Source organism: Lactuca saligna, chromosome 9 (assembly GCF_052625555.1).
Source record: "Lactuca saligna cultivar CGN05327 chromosome 9, ASM5262555v1, whole genome shotgun sequence".
Classification (NCBI taxonomy): Eukaryota; Viridiplantae; Streptophyta; class Magnoliopsida; order Asterales; family Asteraceae; genus Lactuca; species Lactuca saligna.
In genome coordinates, this window is record NC_136425.1 from 11,255,620 (window position 1) to 11,275,076 (window position 19,457).

The 19,457-nt window shown below is 31.7% G+C and overlaps 1 protein-coding gene across 1 annotated transcript; it reads left to right on the forward strand.

The window, feature by feature from the left end:
- Positions 1-16,699: 16,699 nt before the first annotated feature.
- On the forward strand, positions 16,700-17,691 carry LOC145013928 (auxin-induced in root cultures protein 12-like). Its single transcript, XM_078972281.1, has one exon. The coding sequence runs from the start codon at positions 16,761-16,763 to the stop codon at positions 17,466-17,468; it is 708 nt and encodes a 235-aa protein (XP_078828407.1). The 5' UTR covers positions 16,700-16,760; the 3' UTR covers positions 17,469-17,691.
- Positions 17,692-19,457: the final 1,766 nt, after the last annotated feature.

The window sequence follows — 19,457 nt, forward strand, 5'->3', positions numbered from 1 at the left end:
GGGTACTCACAATTGGGCCAATATTTCTTTAGGCTGGGCTTTTAAAAAGACCAATTAAGGTCTACGTTTTCTGTTTTCTTTTTATAATTTAGACAAAATTGCAAAAATGATCCTTGTGATATGCATTTTTTGGGGTTTTAGTCTAAACCTCGACTTTTTTGGATTGGTGGTCATTTTGGGCTGGTTTACATGCAGTTTTGGTCCCTATCCAAACTAAAAAGACTATTATACCCTTAATGAATTTATTTTTCATTTTTCTTTCCCTTTTTAAAATTATTATTATTATTAAATATAAAAATGGGTCTCTCTCTCTCTCTCTCTCTCTCTCTCTCTCTCTCGTTCTTGGATACCACCAGCAAGGGAAGAAGAACTGGTGGCTGCCCCCACCTCTGCAACTCCCTCCTTCATTTTCTTTCCCATCGATCAAATAGCCCAAACACCCTATGTTCACTTCATGTGCTACCCACCTCCACAGCCGTCAACAAAAGGGGAAAGCAGCTGAGAGGAGCAACGGAGCAGCCATATTGCCATTACCTTCGATGCTTCAACCATCTTCGAGCTTGTCACCGCCTTCAGCTCCTGCGCTTCTTCTGTCTCAGAAGGAATCAAAAAGGGGTTGCTGCCTCCGATGTTTGCTTCGAGGAAACACCCACTTTGGTGGTGGGTTCAGGCCAGGGAATGAAGAAGAAATGGAGGATGAAAGGGGGGAAAGGCAGCAACGATCGCAACAGTCTTCAGGGGAAGTTCAGTGACTAAGATCGACAGGTAAAACGATGGAGCAACAAGGGGTTGTTGCCTCGAACTCTCGTCGGAATTGACCATCACCCCTGACATTTCATAACAGGAAACGAAGGAGAAGATAGGTGAAGTAGAAGACGCAGCTGCCTCCTGTTCTTCTTCTTGATGGCAACAACAAAATTGAATGGAAAGAAAGGTGTTTGGAGCTGGTTTATCTCATCAAAGCTTTGGATGTGAAAGAAGGAGAAATGGGTTCTAGATTTGGGTTGTTGATTTAGGTTCTTATTTTCGTTTACAACTTCCATTTTCATCAGAAAATGGTGGTTTCCAGGTTTGATCGGGGGAGAAAAACAATAGTCAAAGGTGGGTGATGGAGAGAGAGAGAGAGAGAGAGATGTGGGCCCTAAATTAGGTAATTATTTTATTTTTCATTTAAATTAAATAGAAAAAGCATAAAAAAATATATCAGAAGGGCATAATAGTCTTTTCAGTTTCGTGAGGAACCAAAAACGCATAGAAACCAACCCAAAAGGACCACCAATCCAAAAAAGTCGAGGTTTGGACTAAAACCCCCAAAAAATGCATACCATAACGACCATTTTTGCAATTTTGTCTATAATTTATGTACTCTAAACTCTAAAGCATGGATATAATTGGTAGGATATGAGTCATTTTTTAAAACCTTGTATCAATTATAATTCATATAAATATCTCTAATCTCTAAATATTATTAAAAAAAAAACCCTTAATTAATCAATGAAGCAATCAGGATCGTTAATTGGATTTCAATCTTATGTTTTCCACTATTAGATTAGATTGCTGACATCATCTTTTTCAAATAAAATTCAAATACAATTACATTTAATTATAGAATCTTTAATAATTATAGCATGTTTAAATTCAATAATTACATTACCAATTACAACATATCATTCTATTTATATACGAGATATTAGTTTCTCTAATTAATATTATTCCTAATTTAACTCCCTTATTTATAGCTTGTAGCTTCAAAATTCAAACTCGTTTAGTTTTTATTTAATTCTATTTTTAAAAAACTCATTAAATAAGCATATCCATAATTTGGTCATTAACCTATAAAAACTAATAGTCCTATTAAATTAGCAAAATATTTAAGAATAAAAAATAAAGTCAATATTATTTATAATTTATCTTCCGGTATATCACACATAAAATATACAAATTTGAGATAATGGTTTTGAATTTAAAACTCATTAATTAAGCAAAACAATTAATTTGAAATTTTGATTCAATATAAATGATATCATTTTTTTTCCAGATGAATAACCGAAAATCTCCAAGATAATATTTTAGGATCCATTTTTTTTTGGAAGATAATGATTTCCTTATTGAAAAACAACCTATGTATATACGCTTACATTGAAGTTGTTATTCTTACGATTTTGGATTGAATCGTATGATTTACAATGTTTTTTTTCAACGGTCTTATTCTATAATTCTTTTTTCTAGATTCTTTCTTTACCCTGTTCTCCTTCTTCTTCTACAATTTCTTGTATTTACTTTGTTCATATTACTTGTTATTATTGTATTCCTGTTGAGAGGTCATGGAAAAGTTAATCAATCTACTTTAAGTATATTAGTTTCATTCATTTAGTTATAAAAACAAAATTATATCCTTTATATTAATTTTTTTAATATGCTGACCTATGTTTGTCAAGAGAAAATCATAAAAGTCGTTTTAACGTATGATGACAAAACTCGTGGAATGGACCAAAAGCAAGATGAAGAAGTTTTTTATTGTTACACTTCAACTTGCATGAACAAATACATATATATTGTTCTAAGTTTTTCAAAAATTCTTTTATACATATTATTATACTCTTTAGTTAAATTTTCTAATTTTATATTACTGTATTTGTTTATATCAATGGCTTTAGTTTCAAAATCAACATTCAAGTACAAGACTTTACCGATGTGGTTACGTTATTTGATCGTGACACGAAGAAACTTCTGGAAAAAACCGCACAAGAGTTGCTTCAAAAGTTTAATGAGGTATTCGATATTAACTTCATTTATATAAAACTATTTTTTTACCTTTTGTCTATCTATTTTTATAACCAATTTTTTATAAATTTTAGTAGGGTAATATAAAGATTTATCCATCTACTTTGAATGTACTTTTCGATAAAAAAAAATTGGTGTTCAAATTCAAATTTCACATTATAATTTAAAGAACAAAGTTGATGGTTATGCAATCTCAAACTTCACTGTTGACAATATAATCATTGTTGAATTGGAAAAAAAATTAACATCGAACATAAAACATTATTTTACGAAGAATACTACAAACATCTCTAAAAATTATTGTAAGAAAACTCTTAATTCACCAATGAAGCAATCATGACCTTTGATTGCATTTCAATCCTATGCTTTCCACCGTTAGATTAGATTGTTGACATCATCTTTTTCAAATAAAATTCAAACACAATTACATTTAATTATAGAATCTCTAAATTTAATAATTACATTATCAAATACAACATATCATTCTATTTATATATGAGATTTTAGTTTCTCTAACTAATAGTGTTTCTAATTTAACTCCATTGTTTATAGCTTCTGTCTTCAAAATTCAAACTCATTTAGTTTTTATTTAATTCTTAAGAAAAAAAAAAAGCTCATTAAATAAGCATATCAACAATTTGATCATTAACCTATAAAATCTCATCTAATTCTATTAAATTAGCAAAATATTTAAGAGTCAAAAATAAAGTCAATATTATTTATAATTTATCTCCTGGTGGTATCCCACGTAAAATAAATCAATTTGAGATAATGATTTTGAATTTAAAACTCATAAATTAAGCAAATCAATTAATTTGAAATTTTGATTCAATATAAATGATATCATTTTTTTTAGATGAATAGTCGAAAATCTCCAAGATAATATTTTAGGATCCCATTTTTTTTGGAAGATACTAATTTCCTTATTGAAAAACAACTTATATATACGATTACATTGAAGTTGTTCTTTTTACGATTTTGGATTGAATCGTATGATTTACAGTGTTCTTCTTCAACGGTTTAATTCTATAATTTTTTTTTCTAAGTTCTTTCTTTACCATGTTCTCCTTTTACTTCTACAATTTCTTGTATATTACTTTGTTCTTATTCATGTTCTCCTTCTTCTTCAACCTATTAATGTAATATGTATTTAATTTATGTTCCCCGCGTTTACCACGGGTCATAAACTAGTTTTGATACCATTAGTACGGAGTTTAGTTGGTAACACTTGTTTGAATAATAAGTTTGATTGATACATGTTGATAATTGTATATACTAACATGTATGAAAAATTTAGGAAAGAAGATTTTTGTGTTTGAGTATTATGACAGGTGAATGAAAGGTTGTTTGAATAAGAGTTTTGTAATTATTGGGATTGAAAATTCAATAAAAGAGATTTATTAATTTCTACAATGAGTTTAAAAGTTAAAATAGTAGATAAAAATAGGACACACCAATATGAGTTTAAACTTCAAACATTATTAATACGGTAAATGATATTCTATTATGAGTTTATATATACAAACTCTTGTTTTATTGTTATTATGCTATGAATTTTTACATATGCCTTATTGTTTATGTTTTTTTGTGTACATACGGCTTTAAAAAAAACTCAACGAAAGAAATATAGTACATGTCAAGAAGAAACATACTCAACACCAAGATGAACGGGATAGAAGAAATTGGTTCAATACATAGAAATTATATCTATGTGTTGTCTTGTATGCTACTTCTTTTATATGAATCCATATTTTTATATAACATGATATTAGTTCGTTATGATATATATATATATATATATATATATATATATATATATATATATATATATATATATATATATATATATATATATATATATATATATATATATATATATATCACAATTCAATAAAGAATGTTCTATATTATAAATTTGGATGAATTTATATGTTTATATGTTCTGTTATGAATTTGGATTGTATGAATGTATATGTATTTTGTTATGAATATGCATTGTTAATTGGTATTTACCTAAAATATTATATATTTTACAATGAATACAAGATTTAAAATTTTAGTAATTTAAAACTTTGAAATTTAAAAAATCTGAAATTTTAAATTTCCAAAATTTAAGAATCTCACAAATTTCTCTATTTCCATGGTTATCTTAAAGTACAATTACCATTTTACCCCTACATATTTACTAATATAATTCTAATTTATATTTTTATAAAAAATAACTTAATTATAAAAAAAAAAAATGATTTGTTGAGAATAACACCGAAGTAATTAGTTCTCAATTCCTTCTTAGAAATACTACGATATTGCTTTTTGATCAAGCCTTAAACATCAAATCACATTTAAAATAGAAATCCAATAAGTTAGTCCATTAATTGTAATTATATATATAACTACGATATTGCTTTTTGATAAGCCTTAAACATCATACCACGTTTAAAAAAGAAATCCAATAAGTTAGTCCATTAATTGTAAATGACTTAGCCCATTAAATTAACGTAAAAATACATGTTTTTTAAATTTGTAACTGTGTACTCATCAATTACGACAGCAGGGAAAAAAGAATTTGATATTTTTTTTTTTGTTCATGTGATTGTCGCTTTACCTGTTGGTGTCTCCTGCTTCACCAGAATTTGTTCTTGGCAATTTGGCTTATTCACCATATTTAATTTTCTCTGAATAAAGTTTTATGATTTAGTTTAATTTATTTGTTTAAATTGAAAACCTCATTAGTCAACTAGTTGCTCACTCGTATTATGTTTAAATCTTTAATTGTGAACTTTCAATCTTTAATTTTATTTGTAGGGTTTAATTGGATTTTTTTTTAAGGATATTACATGTTGGTAGTAGTGAACGAAAAAGTCTTCAACCTCAACCTGAACCACAACTACAACATATTTCATCTAGTTTTGATATTAATAATCTTCCTTTGGACCCGATAGATAGACCAAAATTACATCATACCATCCAAATCAAATGGGTGAAATAAAGATAGCATATTGGATTAAAGGACCTTCTTAACCAAAATATCATTATTTTCCATCAATAAAAATTAGTTAGTGGTAAGAACATATGTTTTATAAATGAATGGTTTGATGAATTTAATTGGTTAGAATATAGTATAAAAGAGAACAAAACTTGTTATTTGTGTTGTTATTTGTTTGAATACGTTGTGGGGCAACAAGGGAGGAGAAATGTATTTGTGAGAGGAGGTTTTGACACTTGGAGTAAAAAGAAATCATTAAAAGATCATGTGGGTAGGGGTGCAAACGAACCGAACCGAACCCGAGCTTGGCCAGGCTCGGCTCGGGCTCGTTTAAGTTATACGAGGCTCGAGCTCGAGCTCGGTTCTATTCGAGCTTTCTTTTACTGAGCTCGGCACGAGCTCGTAAAGAATTATACAAGCTTGACTCGAGCTTGGGCTCGACTTGTTTGTCGTTTGATGTGCCTAAATAAGCTTAAGCTCAGCTCAAGCTCGTTAAGAAGTTCGTTTACTTATACCCGAAATCCATAAATTCCCAAATATGTTTTTATTTTAATATAAGAAAATAATAATATATTATATTATATAAAAGCACGTTTAGGCTCGCGAGCTTAATCGAGTTTAGTGACATAGGCTCGAGCTCGAGCTCGTTTAATAAACGAGCTTAATATTAAGCTCAGCTTAATATTAAGCTCGATCTCGGCTCGGGCTCGTTTAAAACCGGTTTCGAGTCGAGCTTTTAACGAGCCGCTCCCGAGTAGTTTGGTTCGTTTACACCCCTATATGTGGGTAAAGTTGAGCTGCATCGGAACAAAGCAAAACAAAATTGTGAAAATCTAGTAAAGAAAAACCAATCTATTAGTGAAGCTTTTTCATAAGTAAACTAAAGTTGAAGCGAGTAACTATCAAATTCGATTACGTGCTATAATTGATACTTATAGATTTTTATTGAAGAATATATTACCATTTCATGGTCATGACGAGTCGGATGGATCAATTTCTAAATGACTTAACATTGAAGAATTATAATTCCTTTTAGACCATAATGAAAACATTTATAACGTCACTTTAGAAAATGTTCCAAAAAATGAAAAGTTGACGTCTCCAAAGATTCAAAAAGAGATTGTTCAATGCTTTTCAAAAGAGATAATAAAATCCATTTGTGAAGAAATTGGTAATGATGTGTTTACTATATTAGTATACGAGTCTAGTGATGTATCCAAAAAAAAACAAATGACTATGGTTTTGCGATATGTTAATAACCTTGGATTAGCGAAAGAAAGATTTGTTGAAATTGTTCACGTGAAGGATACAATTTCTTTAACTCTAAAAAAATGCCTTTTATTCGGTATTTACCAACAATAACTTGAGTATATCTCAGGTAAGAAATCATAAATTATTTTTTTACGTATTTGAATTTTTATCTATTTTATTTCTTATATATACAATTATTTTTCTTTTGAAATAGGTAAGAGGGAAAGGATACGATGGAGCAAGTAATATGCGGGGTGCATACGGTTTAAAAGCATTGATATTGAAAGATAATCCTTCGGCATATTATATACACTTTTTGTACACCAACTTCAACTAATGGTTGTGGCTATAGCAAAAAAAACCACGATGGTGCAGATGATTTCTTTGAGCAATTAGTTTTGGTGGTTAATGTGGTATGTGCTTCTTATAAAAGAAAATATATCATACGAGATAGTTACAAGGAAATGTTTCAAAAAGAATTTGGTGATGGTGAAATTGAGACCGAAAGATGGTTAAATTAGGAAAGTTCTTTTGTTCGAGTTGGGGATACAAGATGAGGCTCGCATTATAAAACAATAATAAGTTTGAAGAATTTGTTTCCGAAGGTTATCAAGGTTCTTAAATATGTTGAAGATGAGAGATCTTGTTTAAATAACCAAAATCAAATGTACGGTATTTTCTCGTATTTCAATACTCTTGATTTTGTGTTTTATTTACACTTGATGTTGGAGATTTTTGGTCTCACAAATACCTTGTCAATAATAGAATGCAAATTATCCTTCGTTTCCTTTCTGAAATATCAATACAAGTATATAGATAATATACAAGTATAAAATTGGGCCTATATAGAACAATGATGGGCTAAGAGTAATATACACTAATATGCCCCCGCAGTTCGAGGGGTAGATGAAGGTCGAACACTCAAACTGGATCGAAATCAGAAAACAAAGAGTGTGGAAGCCTTTTCGTGAAGATACATGCATATTGAAAAGAGGGTGGGACATGTAAAACTCATACCTGACCGGTAGCACCTTGATCCCGTACAAAGTGAATGTCAATCTCTATGTGTTTTGTCCGCTGATGTTGTATAGGATTGGAAGAAAGATACATGGAACTGACATTGTCACAATATACAATGGTGGATTTTGTTAAAGGGTAATGAAGTTCACGAAGGAGTTCAGCAACAACATTTTCCACCCCCGGTATTCAGCCTATGCACTAGATCTAGACTCGGTAGCCTGGCGTTTAGAAGACCAGGAAATGATGTTGTCACCCAAATAAACACAATAACTACTGGTGGAACGTCTGGATTCAGGGCACCCTCCCCAACCAACATCAGAGTAAGCGATAAGATTGGATGTCGAGGAGGGTTGAATATGAATATCGTAATCAATTGTGCCTTGAATGTAGCGAAGGATGCACTTGAGAGCGTGAAGATGAGGCCCACGAGGGTCATGCATGTATAAGCAAATTTGTTGCACTGCATAGGAGATGTCTAAGTGAGTGAAAGTAAGATATTGGAGACCAACTGCAAGACTAGGGTATAGAGTGGGGTCAGCAACAGGAGTACCATCATGAGATAACTTTGACTGAGGATCGCTAGGAGTACGACATGGATTGCATGTAGACATATGAGCAAGCTCAAGACGTTCCAATGCATATTTATGTTGAGAAAGGAATAGACTAGACTACTGATGAGAGGCGGACACGCCAAGGAAGTATGAAAATTTGACAGATCACAACATGACCCTTATAGATCTTACCTATTTGTTTGTTTCTGCTGAATCAACAATGATTTGGCGCACTGGTAAAGAAACTTTGATTGGAAGATCTACTACCGAAACTTCCATGTATATTGAAAATGGCAACATTGGAAGTCCAGAAAAGCTTTCTCTTCCCAATGGAAAGGGATCGACCATGGTCAAGTCGTTTGACCGAATGGTAAAGAGAAAGGCTAAGTTTGAGATATTACCATGTACCATTCCCAAAGGCCAAAGAGTCCATATGTTTCTATTGCCAAGAGAAAGGGGCACTGGTTGCGAAGCTGCCATATTTACCTAAAAGATCGCAAGGATGGTAAAGTCAAAATGTTTGACTCTACTTCAGTTAAAGTCCACTATCTAACTCTATTAAGTTCATATTTGGAGATTCTTAATACATGATGTAATGTAATTACATTTTGATGTTTTGTATAATCAAAGAAAAGAAAGGAAGCTTAAAGCAAGAGTAAGCTGATTCTGATCGTGAATAGATGGATTTCAATTGCATGGTTCGATGATCAGAATTTTAAGATGTTGCTTAAGAGTTATGATAGATTGCTTAGAAATAGATAACAACATAGTTTTCATATGTATTTATATTGTAAGGATAAGTTTTCCGCAATTTTATAGATAAAAGAAAAAAATTCTTTTATTTTATTTTAAGGATCCTTACAATGGCATTTGTGAAAATTGTTGTTTATATGTTTCCATTGATAGCAATATTGTAAAATGGATTTGCTTCTTTCGTTTGTGGTAGAGTCAATATTTACCAAATAAGGAAAGATTCTCATCACCTAAGTTTCAGTTAGATAGAAACCTGGAATCATACAACTTGTCTTGTGTGATGAATGAGAACTTCGTCTTTAGGAAATTAAGACTAATTCCTTGTTCAAATTTATATGTGAGTCAAGTGAAGAACTAGGGGATCAGGTACACTTGGTTGTGCGCTGGTCAAGTCCACCACAAAGAATGATAACACTATTCGTCATGATTTACTAAAAGTTTGGTAGATATGGTTACACTTACAAGATTAAGTGTAATTCTGAATCATTGGAAAATTTTCAATGTACGCCAGAATGAATAAGAAGAATCAAATTAGGCAGAAATATAAAAGTTTCTCCAAATATGATAATAAGTGAGAGTACTTCAGTATCGTGTTTTATGATTATCTTAGTGATTATGAAACCATATCACAATTGATCCTTTAAGGACATCTTAGTGCATTTGTATGGCTAAGAAGAGGAATCGTGAATTATTGAAATGGTTGAATCAAAAGGTGAATCATAGTTCGTTCCAAAATCGAATCTCAGAGTCACACTCCAAGATCGAGACTTGAGTGACATAATCTTAAGAAAGATTTATAACACTTATCAAATGTAGAGTCAAATGTTTCTTACTCTTGTACATTTGAAATTGGTAAGTTGTGATGTTTTGGATAAGACAAAGACCAACTAAGACCAATTGTGTGAAGTGTTTGTCTTGATAAGAAACCGCACTAACTCTTGAATATTTGGTTGTCAATTAATGTTCCTTGACAAAGTGAATCTTATATGTCAAGAGGTCAGTGAGAGTCTTAAAGATCTTGAAGAGTTTCAAGAACTAATCAAAAGTGAACCCATTGTTAATCACTTGCACATGACTTGAGGCTTATAACATATCGTGTTGACATATTCTTATTCTTGTGCCCATTCTAGTTGGTTGGCTATGCATGTGAGTTCTATGAGTTCTCAATTGTTTGCATAACAACCTGGAAGCAATGGTAGGCCCTTATGATGCCATAAACAAGTTCAGTCCATATGAGTTTGGATTTATCACTAACCTTGTCTTGTGATTATGGTTTTAAAAAAATCACATTGATAGGAACACAAACACCATAAAAATCTAAGTGTCATAAGGTTTCTCTCCAATTCATGAAAATGATTGTGAGGAAACGCTTTTACTAAGTAGATTTTAAAGAGTTAGCAATTATGATATTTGCATTCTCAAATTTGATTATGATTACGACATCCCTCTTCATAGTTAGAATTGTGAGAAATGACAAAGATCTAAACATTTGAGACTTATTCTTGTAAGTTCTAAAAGTGTTTAGACACACATGTGAGCTATCTAACGAAATGTGTATGAGTTTGAGAAGCTTGGATAAAGTCTTATCAAAGCATCTCGTATCAGAAATTTGAACTTTGGTAAGAAAGTCAATAAGTATTGATTTCTAGAAGTCCAACTAATTTTTGGGTACATGTCATGGGAGCGTAAGTGTTATGCTAATAAGAATGTAATTATTATACTAGTGGGAACAAAATTATTACGTTAAGTGTTGTGAGTTAGCAATGTTAATTATAGAAAACAAAAGTTTCAATTCGTAAAGTTCCAAGGTTTTAAAAGTTGTTTTGCTATAACTAAAGGAGAGGAATTCATACTTCATTTCAAATCTAAAAGCTTAGATTGAGATTTTAATCGAATTTAGTCATGGACATATGTGAATGTTAGTTGAAATGATTCAAAACAAGGAAATTCTATATGTGGTAATATTTTAGCGAAAGACTGGTAAAGTATCATGTCTTTATGTACGACATTATGTATCGTTTCCCATATGCTTCGGGTATAGGATCGATTGCATATGATCGATTGCATATGCTATAATATTTATGTGTTCTGATTTTCCAAATGCCTAGGGCATTAAGAGGGAAAAGGACCAGAACTGGATATGACTAAAATGGTCAAGCAATTGTCGATGACAATCTAAAGTTTACCAAAGATTGGTTGCTCATGGACAGTTGGAGGTATAGTGTAAATTTTAGAAGGACCATATTGACATATTCTGAAAAGAGGCAACTCTTGTTCAGAAGTGATAGTCAAAATGGGAATATGGAAATGTTTGCATAAGTGAAAGTTATTCTTTAATTCTATGTAAGATTAGAAAACTTAATGCAAGAAGGATGTTCAAAGGAATGTACTTTGGATGTGAGACTTCATTTCCATGGAATTGCTCACCATTGGAATACTTTGTAATGTCTGTTACCAAGTCTCTTTGATTTTTGTGCATAGTCATTACAAGAGGATCATTACATGTAAGTTTAGAATCTAACAGATCACAGTAAATGGCAATAATTTGGTATTCTTACATTTACGGTAAGGATTTGAGACTGTGAAATGAGTTTCATTGAAGATGTGTTCAATTGATCTATTTCACAAAGAAAGGACCATAGGCAAACGTAGTGTGTATGCTTGGATCATGGGATAATTATGTTTTAATTCAAGTATTAAGTTGATCAATCGAAACATTATACAATGAATAATGTGTAATCATTATGGTGATTAAATAAAAATGTGTTTTATTTGTATTCAAGTCCTGAGACCATATTGGATTTAATTATTATTGTGTTTCACTTTGCATGTTTTTGACTTCCCAAATAACTAGGTTATTCAAACTGTCCACAGTCGATCATACTTTGGAAGTAGGTATTGAGGCAAGACTGTCATGAATTTGGATTGTAGATTGTCTGAAGTGTATTAGACATAACAAAAGTTTGCTACAACATTCATGAGTGCTCATAAGGTCTGAGTATTAGATTGAACCCACGCTCACTTCAATCACTTTATGGAATTTATCACTAGTGATATTGAGACGATAATATCATAAGTCTTCAAACCAAGATATATGAGTTGTTGACTATGAGTTCGTTATACATTGATAGTGCGAAAACGCATCAGTAACTTGATGTTATAAAACACACTGTTGTGTATGATTTAACAAATAGTTAGTACAAGTATATAATGTCGAAGTTTATTTGTTCCTTTTAATTCTTGGAGGATTAAAAGTGATATCTTGGGGCCTTCGATGATTTTGTTTTTGACTTATGTGTCGGCCCGTTCGGGACTAAATTGATGTGTTCAATTAAGTTTTCTGTCAAACAAATCGGAAATCGAGAAACAAACTGCTGGACAATAAGTATGACATTGTTCCATGTATTTGTTTGGCTGATATCTTGAAGAACAGAGGATTATAAGATCTCTTATCTAAAGGATGCGTCACTGACTGGATCAGAGTTCGACAATGGCTTTTAAGAGCTACGGTTACTAGTCGGTGTTTTAAGTCGTATTTGTAGTTATAGTTATTAGACTTATCCAAGTGGGAGACTGTTGCATTTGGTGTCTAAGCCCATAACTATAAATGGTATGTACTTGACCCGAGAGTAACACGGTCCTTTTGGGTTGCCTTCATCAATGCAAATTGATAGGATAGACTTTTGAGAATAATGGTATTTGTGATTTGCTAATATCTTACAAGTATAATATATTAATATGAAATCATATTATTTAATTAATATTGATCAATAATTAATTTGGAATTAATTTAGTGATCAAAAGAGACTAATTAAATATACGGGTACTGATTTGATAAGTCAATGATTCTTATAGTGTGGGCCAATGATCCATGGTTAATTAGGATGGGCTAAACCAACATGGATAGTCCATGGAGGTTTAACCCATGGAGCCTAAGTAATATGAAGAGTCATGGTGCATTAGAGTTTACATGGATGTAACCCTAGCACTTGCCACATTATAAAAGGAACTCCCTAGAGCTAAAATCGGTGGCCACATACATTCTTGGAGAGTGTGAATCGATTTTGTGCTAAGCAACTTATTCTCTCAAGCCTCCTTTTGCACTTGGTATTTGTGACACATTAGAGACATTACATTTGAGGTGCTAAAGCTTTTGAAGGCCACAAACTACAAATCCTATTAAGAGGTAAGTTATCTAACTAGTTATTTTGTTCAATTGTATGCTAGTTAGGATGAATGCTTTTGAAAATCAAATTGCATGTATAATTAGAGAAAACATAGATCCAAGGCATCTAGGTTTGCATGTGCACCATAAGGTTGTTAGAGTGCTTCAAAACCCATCATATAGACCTGCATAGATTTAGTTAGGGTTGATAGTGGAACGACTAGAGTACGAGAGCCTATCGACCCACATAGATATACTTAGGGTTGATGGCGAAACAACAAAAGTACGAGAGCCATTGTTTGTATGCACGTATATGTATTATGGTATATGGTATTTTGGAAAACTCAATAAGCTTCATGCTTACCTAATTGAATATAAATGTTTTTAGAAACTTCAATTGAATATAAAAGTACAGGAGCCATTGTTTGTATGCACGTATAGGCATCATTGTCATCATTATTTGTATACCAAAGTCCGATCCATTATTTTAGAAATGAAAACAAATTTGATTAGCATGTAGCCTTGATTTGGAAGCCACCAAGTTAACCAATTCATAAAAGTTGACATCATAGGTTAAATTCATATCATAACATGTGTAATATGACATCACATAACGCATAACACGGTTGATTCTTTTATTGCTCCCCACTAGAACCATGTACTCTAAAAAACTATACAAACTTATTTTTCAATAACAAAATGGTGCATTGTGATAGAGACTGATAGTAAACTTTAAATCAAATATAAAGAGAAAATAAACCATTGAGTTCATGTTTGCAATACAAATCCTTAATGAATAAGTGTCTCGAATGTATGAGGAGTCAATTTGTAATATATATTTTCTTCGAAATATAATATATTTTCTTCGAAATATAATATTTTGGATTACTTAATGTTATGTATCTACGATTTTCTAACAATTTGATACAAAATAGGGTAGTCCGAAAAACATCATTTAAGACTTTATGATAATTTTTTCTAATTCGTCAAAAGTGGGTTATTTCAAATTATTTTTTCATTCATATTGATCATTTTTTAGACTATCCCTTCTTCTTACATGATCAGGGGCGTACGCATGATTTCACAGTAGGGGTTACACGGGAAAGTTTGGGGTTGCATGATAATAGAAACAATAAAAATTTTTGAAAAAATTTCCACTACGGTCGGAAAAGTCCAGAGTTGCCGTTGCCACCGATGAACACCCCCCCCCCCCCCCCCCCCCCAAACTGGACCATATACATGATACCATATTTTTGCATGTTGTAGGCCCATTTTACTTGAGATGTTGTCTTTTTGTTACTTCGTGTCACAACTTGAAAGTGTAGCTGCCTATCCGTCTCCACCTCTGGCAATAAATATATCTCATTTTATCCAAGGAGTTGCTTCGCTTATTTCTTATAAGTCACTTTGTTCTCTTCTCGCTTTCGGAGAGATCGTGACTCTATGATTTAATTCTTTATTATATTCTCGAAACTTTATTAATTAACTGATGATTCGATCCAATAAGAGAGAGCGAAAGACCTTCCGCGTACGAGCTCTTCAAACCTTGTCCTATCGAAGTTGTGTTGATACTTGTGGAAGTCTAAACGATTTTAAAGAAAAATAATATACGAAAGACAAAAGATATTTTGGAGTTGAAGTCCATAACTCATGAATATCCTTTTCTTATATTGTAATATCCTTATATTTTGAATATTTTGGGGTTTAGCCACTCATAATTTTATTTTACCTTTAATTTTTTCTTTTGTATGAGTGATCGAAAATCTCAAATATTATTATTACTTCATTGCCAGCAAATCAATAACAAGTTCATGATACAATACATGCCATGAACGATGAACTCATAATTCAGGGTGCATACATATTGTTTTACATTAAAGTCAATGTATTATTTTTTCAACGTCTCAATTTTCTTCATCCATTTTTATATACTCAATGAAATTGGAATTTTAATAACACGACTATTACTAATTATCGTTAAAACTAAGAACAATAAATAAAGTTAACTTAAATACTCCTATAACACACGTCTAGACTAATTTGTTTTAATATTGGTACATTCCCCCTTATTCTTCTGTTGGCAACATATTAATCAAAGTGCATAAATGCCATGAACTCGATATTCAACGTGCATATGGCTTCACATGAAAGTCAATGTGTAGTACCTTTTTCTTTTTCCTCGTCCCAATTGTCTTCACCCATTTTTCATAGTCAAAGGAATGGTAATAATATAAATGATACTAATATAGTACTAAAAGCCCCATTTGATCATTCATATAACAACAATAAATACAGGTCAAATTAAATATACATTTTTTAGCACACGTCTCGACTAATTATTTATATCAGGTAACTCCCTTTAACAAAATTAAATGTTTTTATTTAGAATACATATAACTCAAATGTATAACACAACATAAGTTGAAATAATTAAAATCATAAAATTTATTAACTTACCAATCTATGTAGTTATGTACCATTTTGTTACTACAAATTGCTATATTTATGCATCCATAAATTTATAAGTGATCAACTTTGTAAAATTAATTGACAAAAACATTTCAACATTGTTCTATATATCATTAAGAAGCTCTTTATTTTATAAAGTAATAAAAACATACATTCCATTATATACATGTGTCATTAACCATTTAACATTGTTCATGTTCCTTTATAAAACGTAATGAAAAATTAGAATGTCACGCTTATATTCTTTTCTGTAACTTCTAGTACAATCACTTTTTGTTAAAACTTTCTTAAAGATTTTAATTTTATTCTTCAATAACGACAGAGTATGTATTTTAATATAAGATTTCTCAATACTAACTTATGTATTTACTACCAAAAAAAAAGTAACACATCCATTTTGAGTATATGAAAATCGTGCACGAAAGTCACCTAATATAATTGTATTTTCTAAACATATATTTTAATACCCAGTTATAAAAATTGTGTGATTATGACAGTAAAGATTTCAAAATGTTGATTTTAAAGTATATATGTAGCATATGCTTATTTAATTTACAGATTTACTCCTATCTTTAACATTAAATTACTATTGGATAATCTTCAAATGGACGGATAAGATTTAAAATCAAGAATTTAAATCCGTGGATCGCGGAATAGGATATCGTATCCCACAATAGGCTGAAAAGAAGTTGAAATCACACAATTCCTTCACTATATATCCCTCACCTCAAAGTCTACTTTCAAATCCCACCATCATCAACTCTTTTTAGCCTCCACTAACATGGCGTTGCTCCGCTATTCGCCGTCGTTCTTCTTCTTCATCTGTCTAACATTAACATCTCTGTTTTTACAATCGTACCCAGTTCATTCACTCAATTGCGCATCGGAGAAGTTCACAAACAAGAAATTCTATTCAAATTGCACCGATCTACCCACCCTGAATTCTACCCTCCATTGGACTTTCACTCAACAAAACTCCTCCCTCTCCGTCGCATTCATCGCACCTCCGGAGACACCGAACGGTTGGATCGCATGGGCAATCAACCCCACCGGGACCGGCATGATAGGGAGTCAAGCGCTCATCGCCTTCAAAAACTCCAACAGCTCAATGGTCGTTAAGACCTACAACATTACCACGTACGCCTCCATCGTTGAAGGGAAGATCTCGTTCGAGGTTCTGGATTCTAGGGCGGAAAATTCTGATGGAGTAATGAAGATTTTCGCGACAGTGAAGTTGCCGGAGAAGATGACGGAAGTGAACCATGTGTGGCAGGTTGGGGGTTCGGTTAAAGACGGAGTTCCGGTGAAACATGGGTTTTCGCCGGCGAATATGAAGGCAATGGGTAAGCTGCAACTGGAAGGGAAGGCACAGAGCAATGGTACCACCGCCGGTAGTCCCGCCGTTGCTCCGAGCACTAGTTCATCTTCCGGTATCACCGGAATTTACGTGATTCCTATCTTCTTTTCATGTTTATTTGGATTTTTCTAAGTATAGGAAAACATAAAACTTGAACGTGGTATTTAATATTTTAGGTTAATTACGTCTTATTTTTGTAATTCATAAGAAGCTGGAAAAAATTACTTCCTTCCAAGTTCCAATATCGTTCTATATATAAGTATTTAGAAGAAAATACGAAATTGTTTCTCATCTTGTTAATCTTCTAGATGTTTTAGAGTTTTTATACTATAATATTAAACGTCTTCTTAATTTACGAGTTTATGCAAAAAACACCTTCGTGCATGGTAGAATTCAGAATTCAATTTTGTAAATGATGTTATTATATTAAATCATGAATATCCTTTTATGGATAACTATAGACTTGTTATGCAAATAACGAGGCATTAACATTGAATAATAGTATTAGAAATTGAGAAAGGATTATATACTACGGAAAACTTTTGCCTACGAAAATATGGTTCACCACATAAGTTATTATTATTTTTGTCATGTTTTACATACAAATAGACCTGACAATGTAGCGGGTTTGGAGCGAATCGACCTTGATCCAAACCCTTTTAAGAAATTTCGAAATCCGATCCAAACCCGCTCCGTAACCCGTAGGGTTTTGAATAATCAAACACATACCCTTATCCACCGAATCAGATATCCAAATATTCAAAGCCGCCTCGTAACCCGTAGGTTTTTTGAATAATCAAACATATTTTACTTAAATCATAAATTCACATTTATTAAATAAAACTAAGTGTTGATTTAGAAAACAGTACTCAAGTACTTTCTATTGGAATTAAAATCATTATTTTAGTTACTTCTGATTGGTTTTTGACCGTCGGTTGCATTGATAGAGAATAACAATTACAAACTTTCTTCCGATTGATAAATGACCTTATTGATTTATAAATAAAATTGGTGATTACATGATGAAATATAAATGAAATGAAATCATGACTCTTGGAAGAACTCTGGAAGTCTTGAAGTTTATTCCTCGAGTCCTATATATAAACAGTTTAGTCTTTGGCTTTTTCTCTTTGGACTTCCGATTGGAATATAATGTAAACTTTAGGCAATATAAAATATAAATGTATAATTCTAAAATTTATATGGGATGTGTTATAAACGGATCGGATCAGTGATGATCCATACCCGACCCTTTTAACAAAAGGGTTAGCGGGTAAACAGATAAAAAACTATGCTCCAAACCCGTATAATTGTTAAGGGTTTGGATCGGATCATGGTCAAAACCCGCTCCACTGCTAGACCTACATACAAATAAGGTGTGGTAATATCTTTTTCTACCAACTATTTTTTTTCTAATTAAAAAAAAATATATTACATTTACAAACCAAATTAAAAAACGTAAATATTAATTAAAATGACTTAATATTTCATTAAATTTAAAAAATATTACACTTAACTATAAAACACGTATCATTCTTGAAGAGTTGTAAATGCCCATTGGTTGGGAATAAATTTTTAATGAGAGGATTGACATTTTTTCTTGAAATAAACATATCATGATGTTTGAAGAGTTATATGATGTGCATTATGATAAACTAAGCACTTGATTTTATTTGAGAGAGAAGTGTTCTTATTTATTTATTTTTTGGGAACGGCAGAATGAAATATTTGAAAGGGAAGTATGCATGAAAAAAGTTATTCCACCGACTACTAGGTGCGTTTCGTATTCACAAGCACATTCCAATGGTCCTGTTTTAACTTTTCTAAAGATGCAATACGTGCCCTTCATTGTTCTCCAACTATCTATATATTTGAAGTAATGCATATTTTCTTGTATATCCCTTGATTCATGATTCATGTCAAAAGTATTATTTTAATCTCAATAACTCTATGTTATTCATTAAAAATCGCAAACTCAAAGCCCTCAAATCTTGGTTTATGGGTTATTTGTTATTAGTCGTTCTTACAATAAACAAACAATAGGGCCCTAGTTTATAATAGGACCCTAGTTTATATATGTTGATTGTGGGGTCAATTTTATGCCGTATTAAAAACAATCGT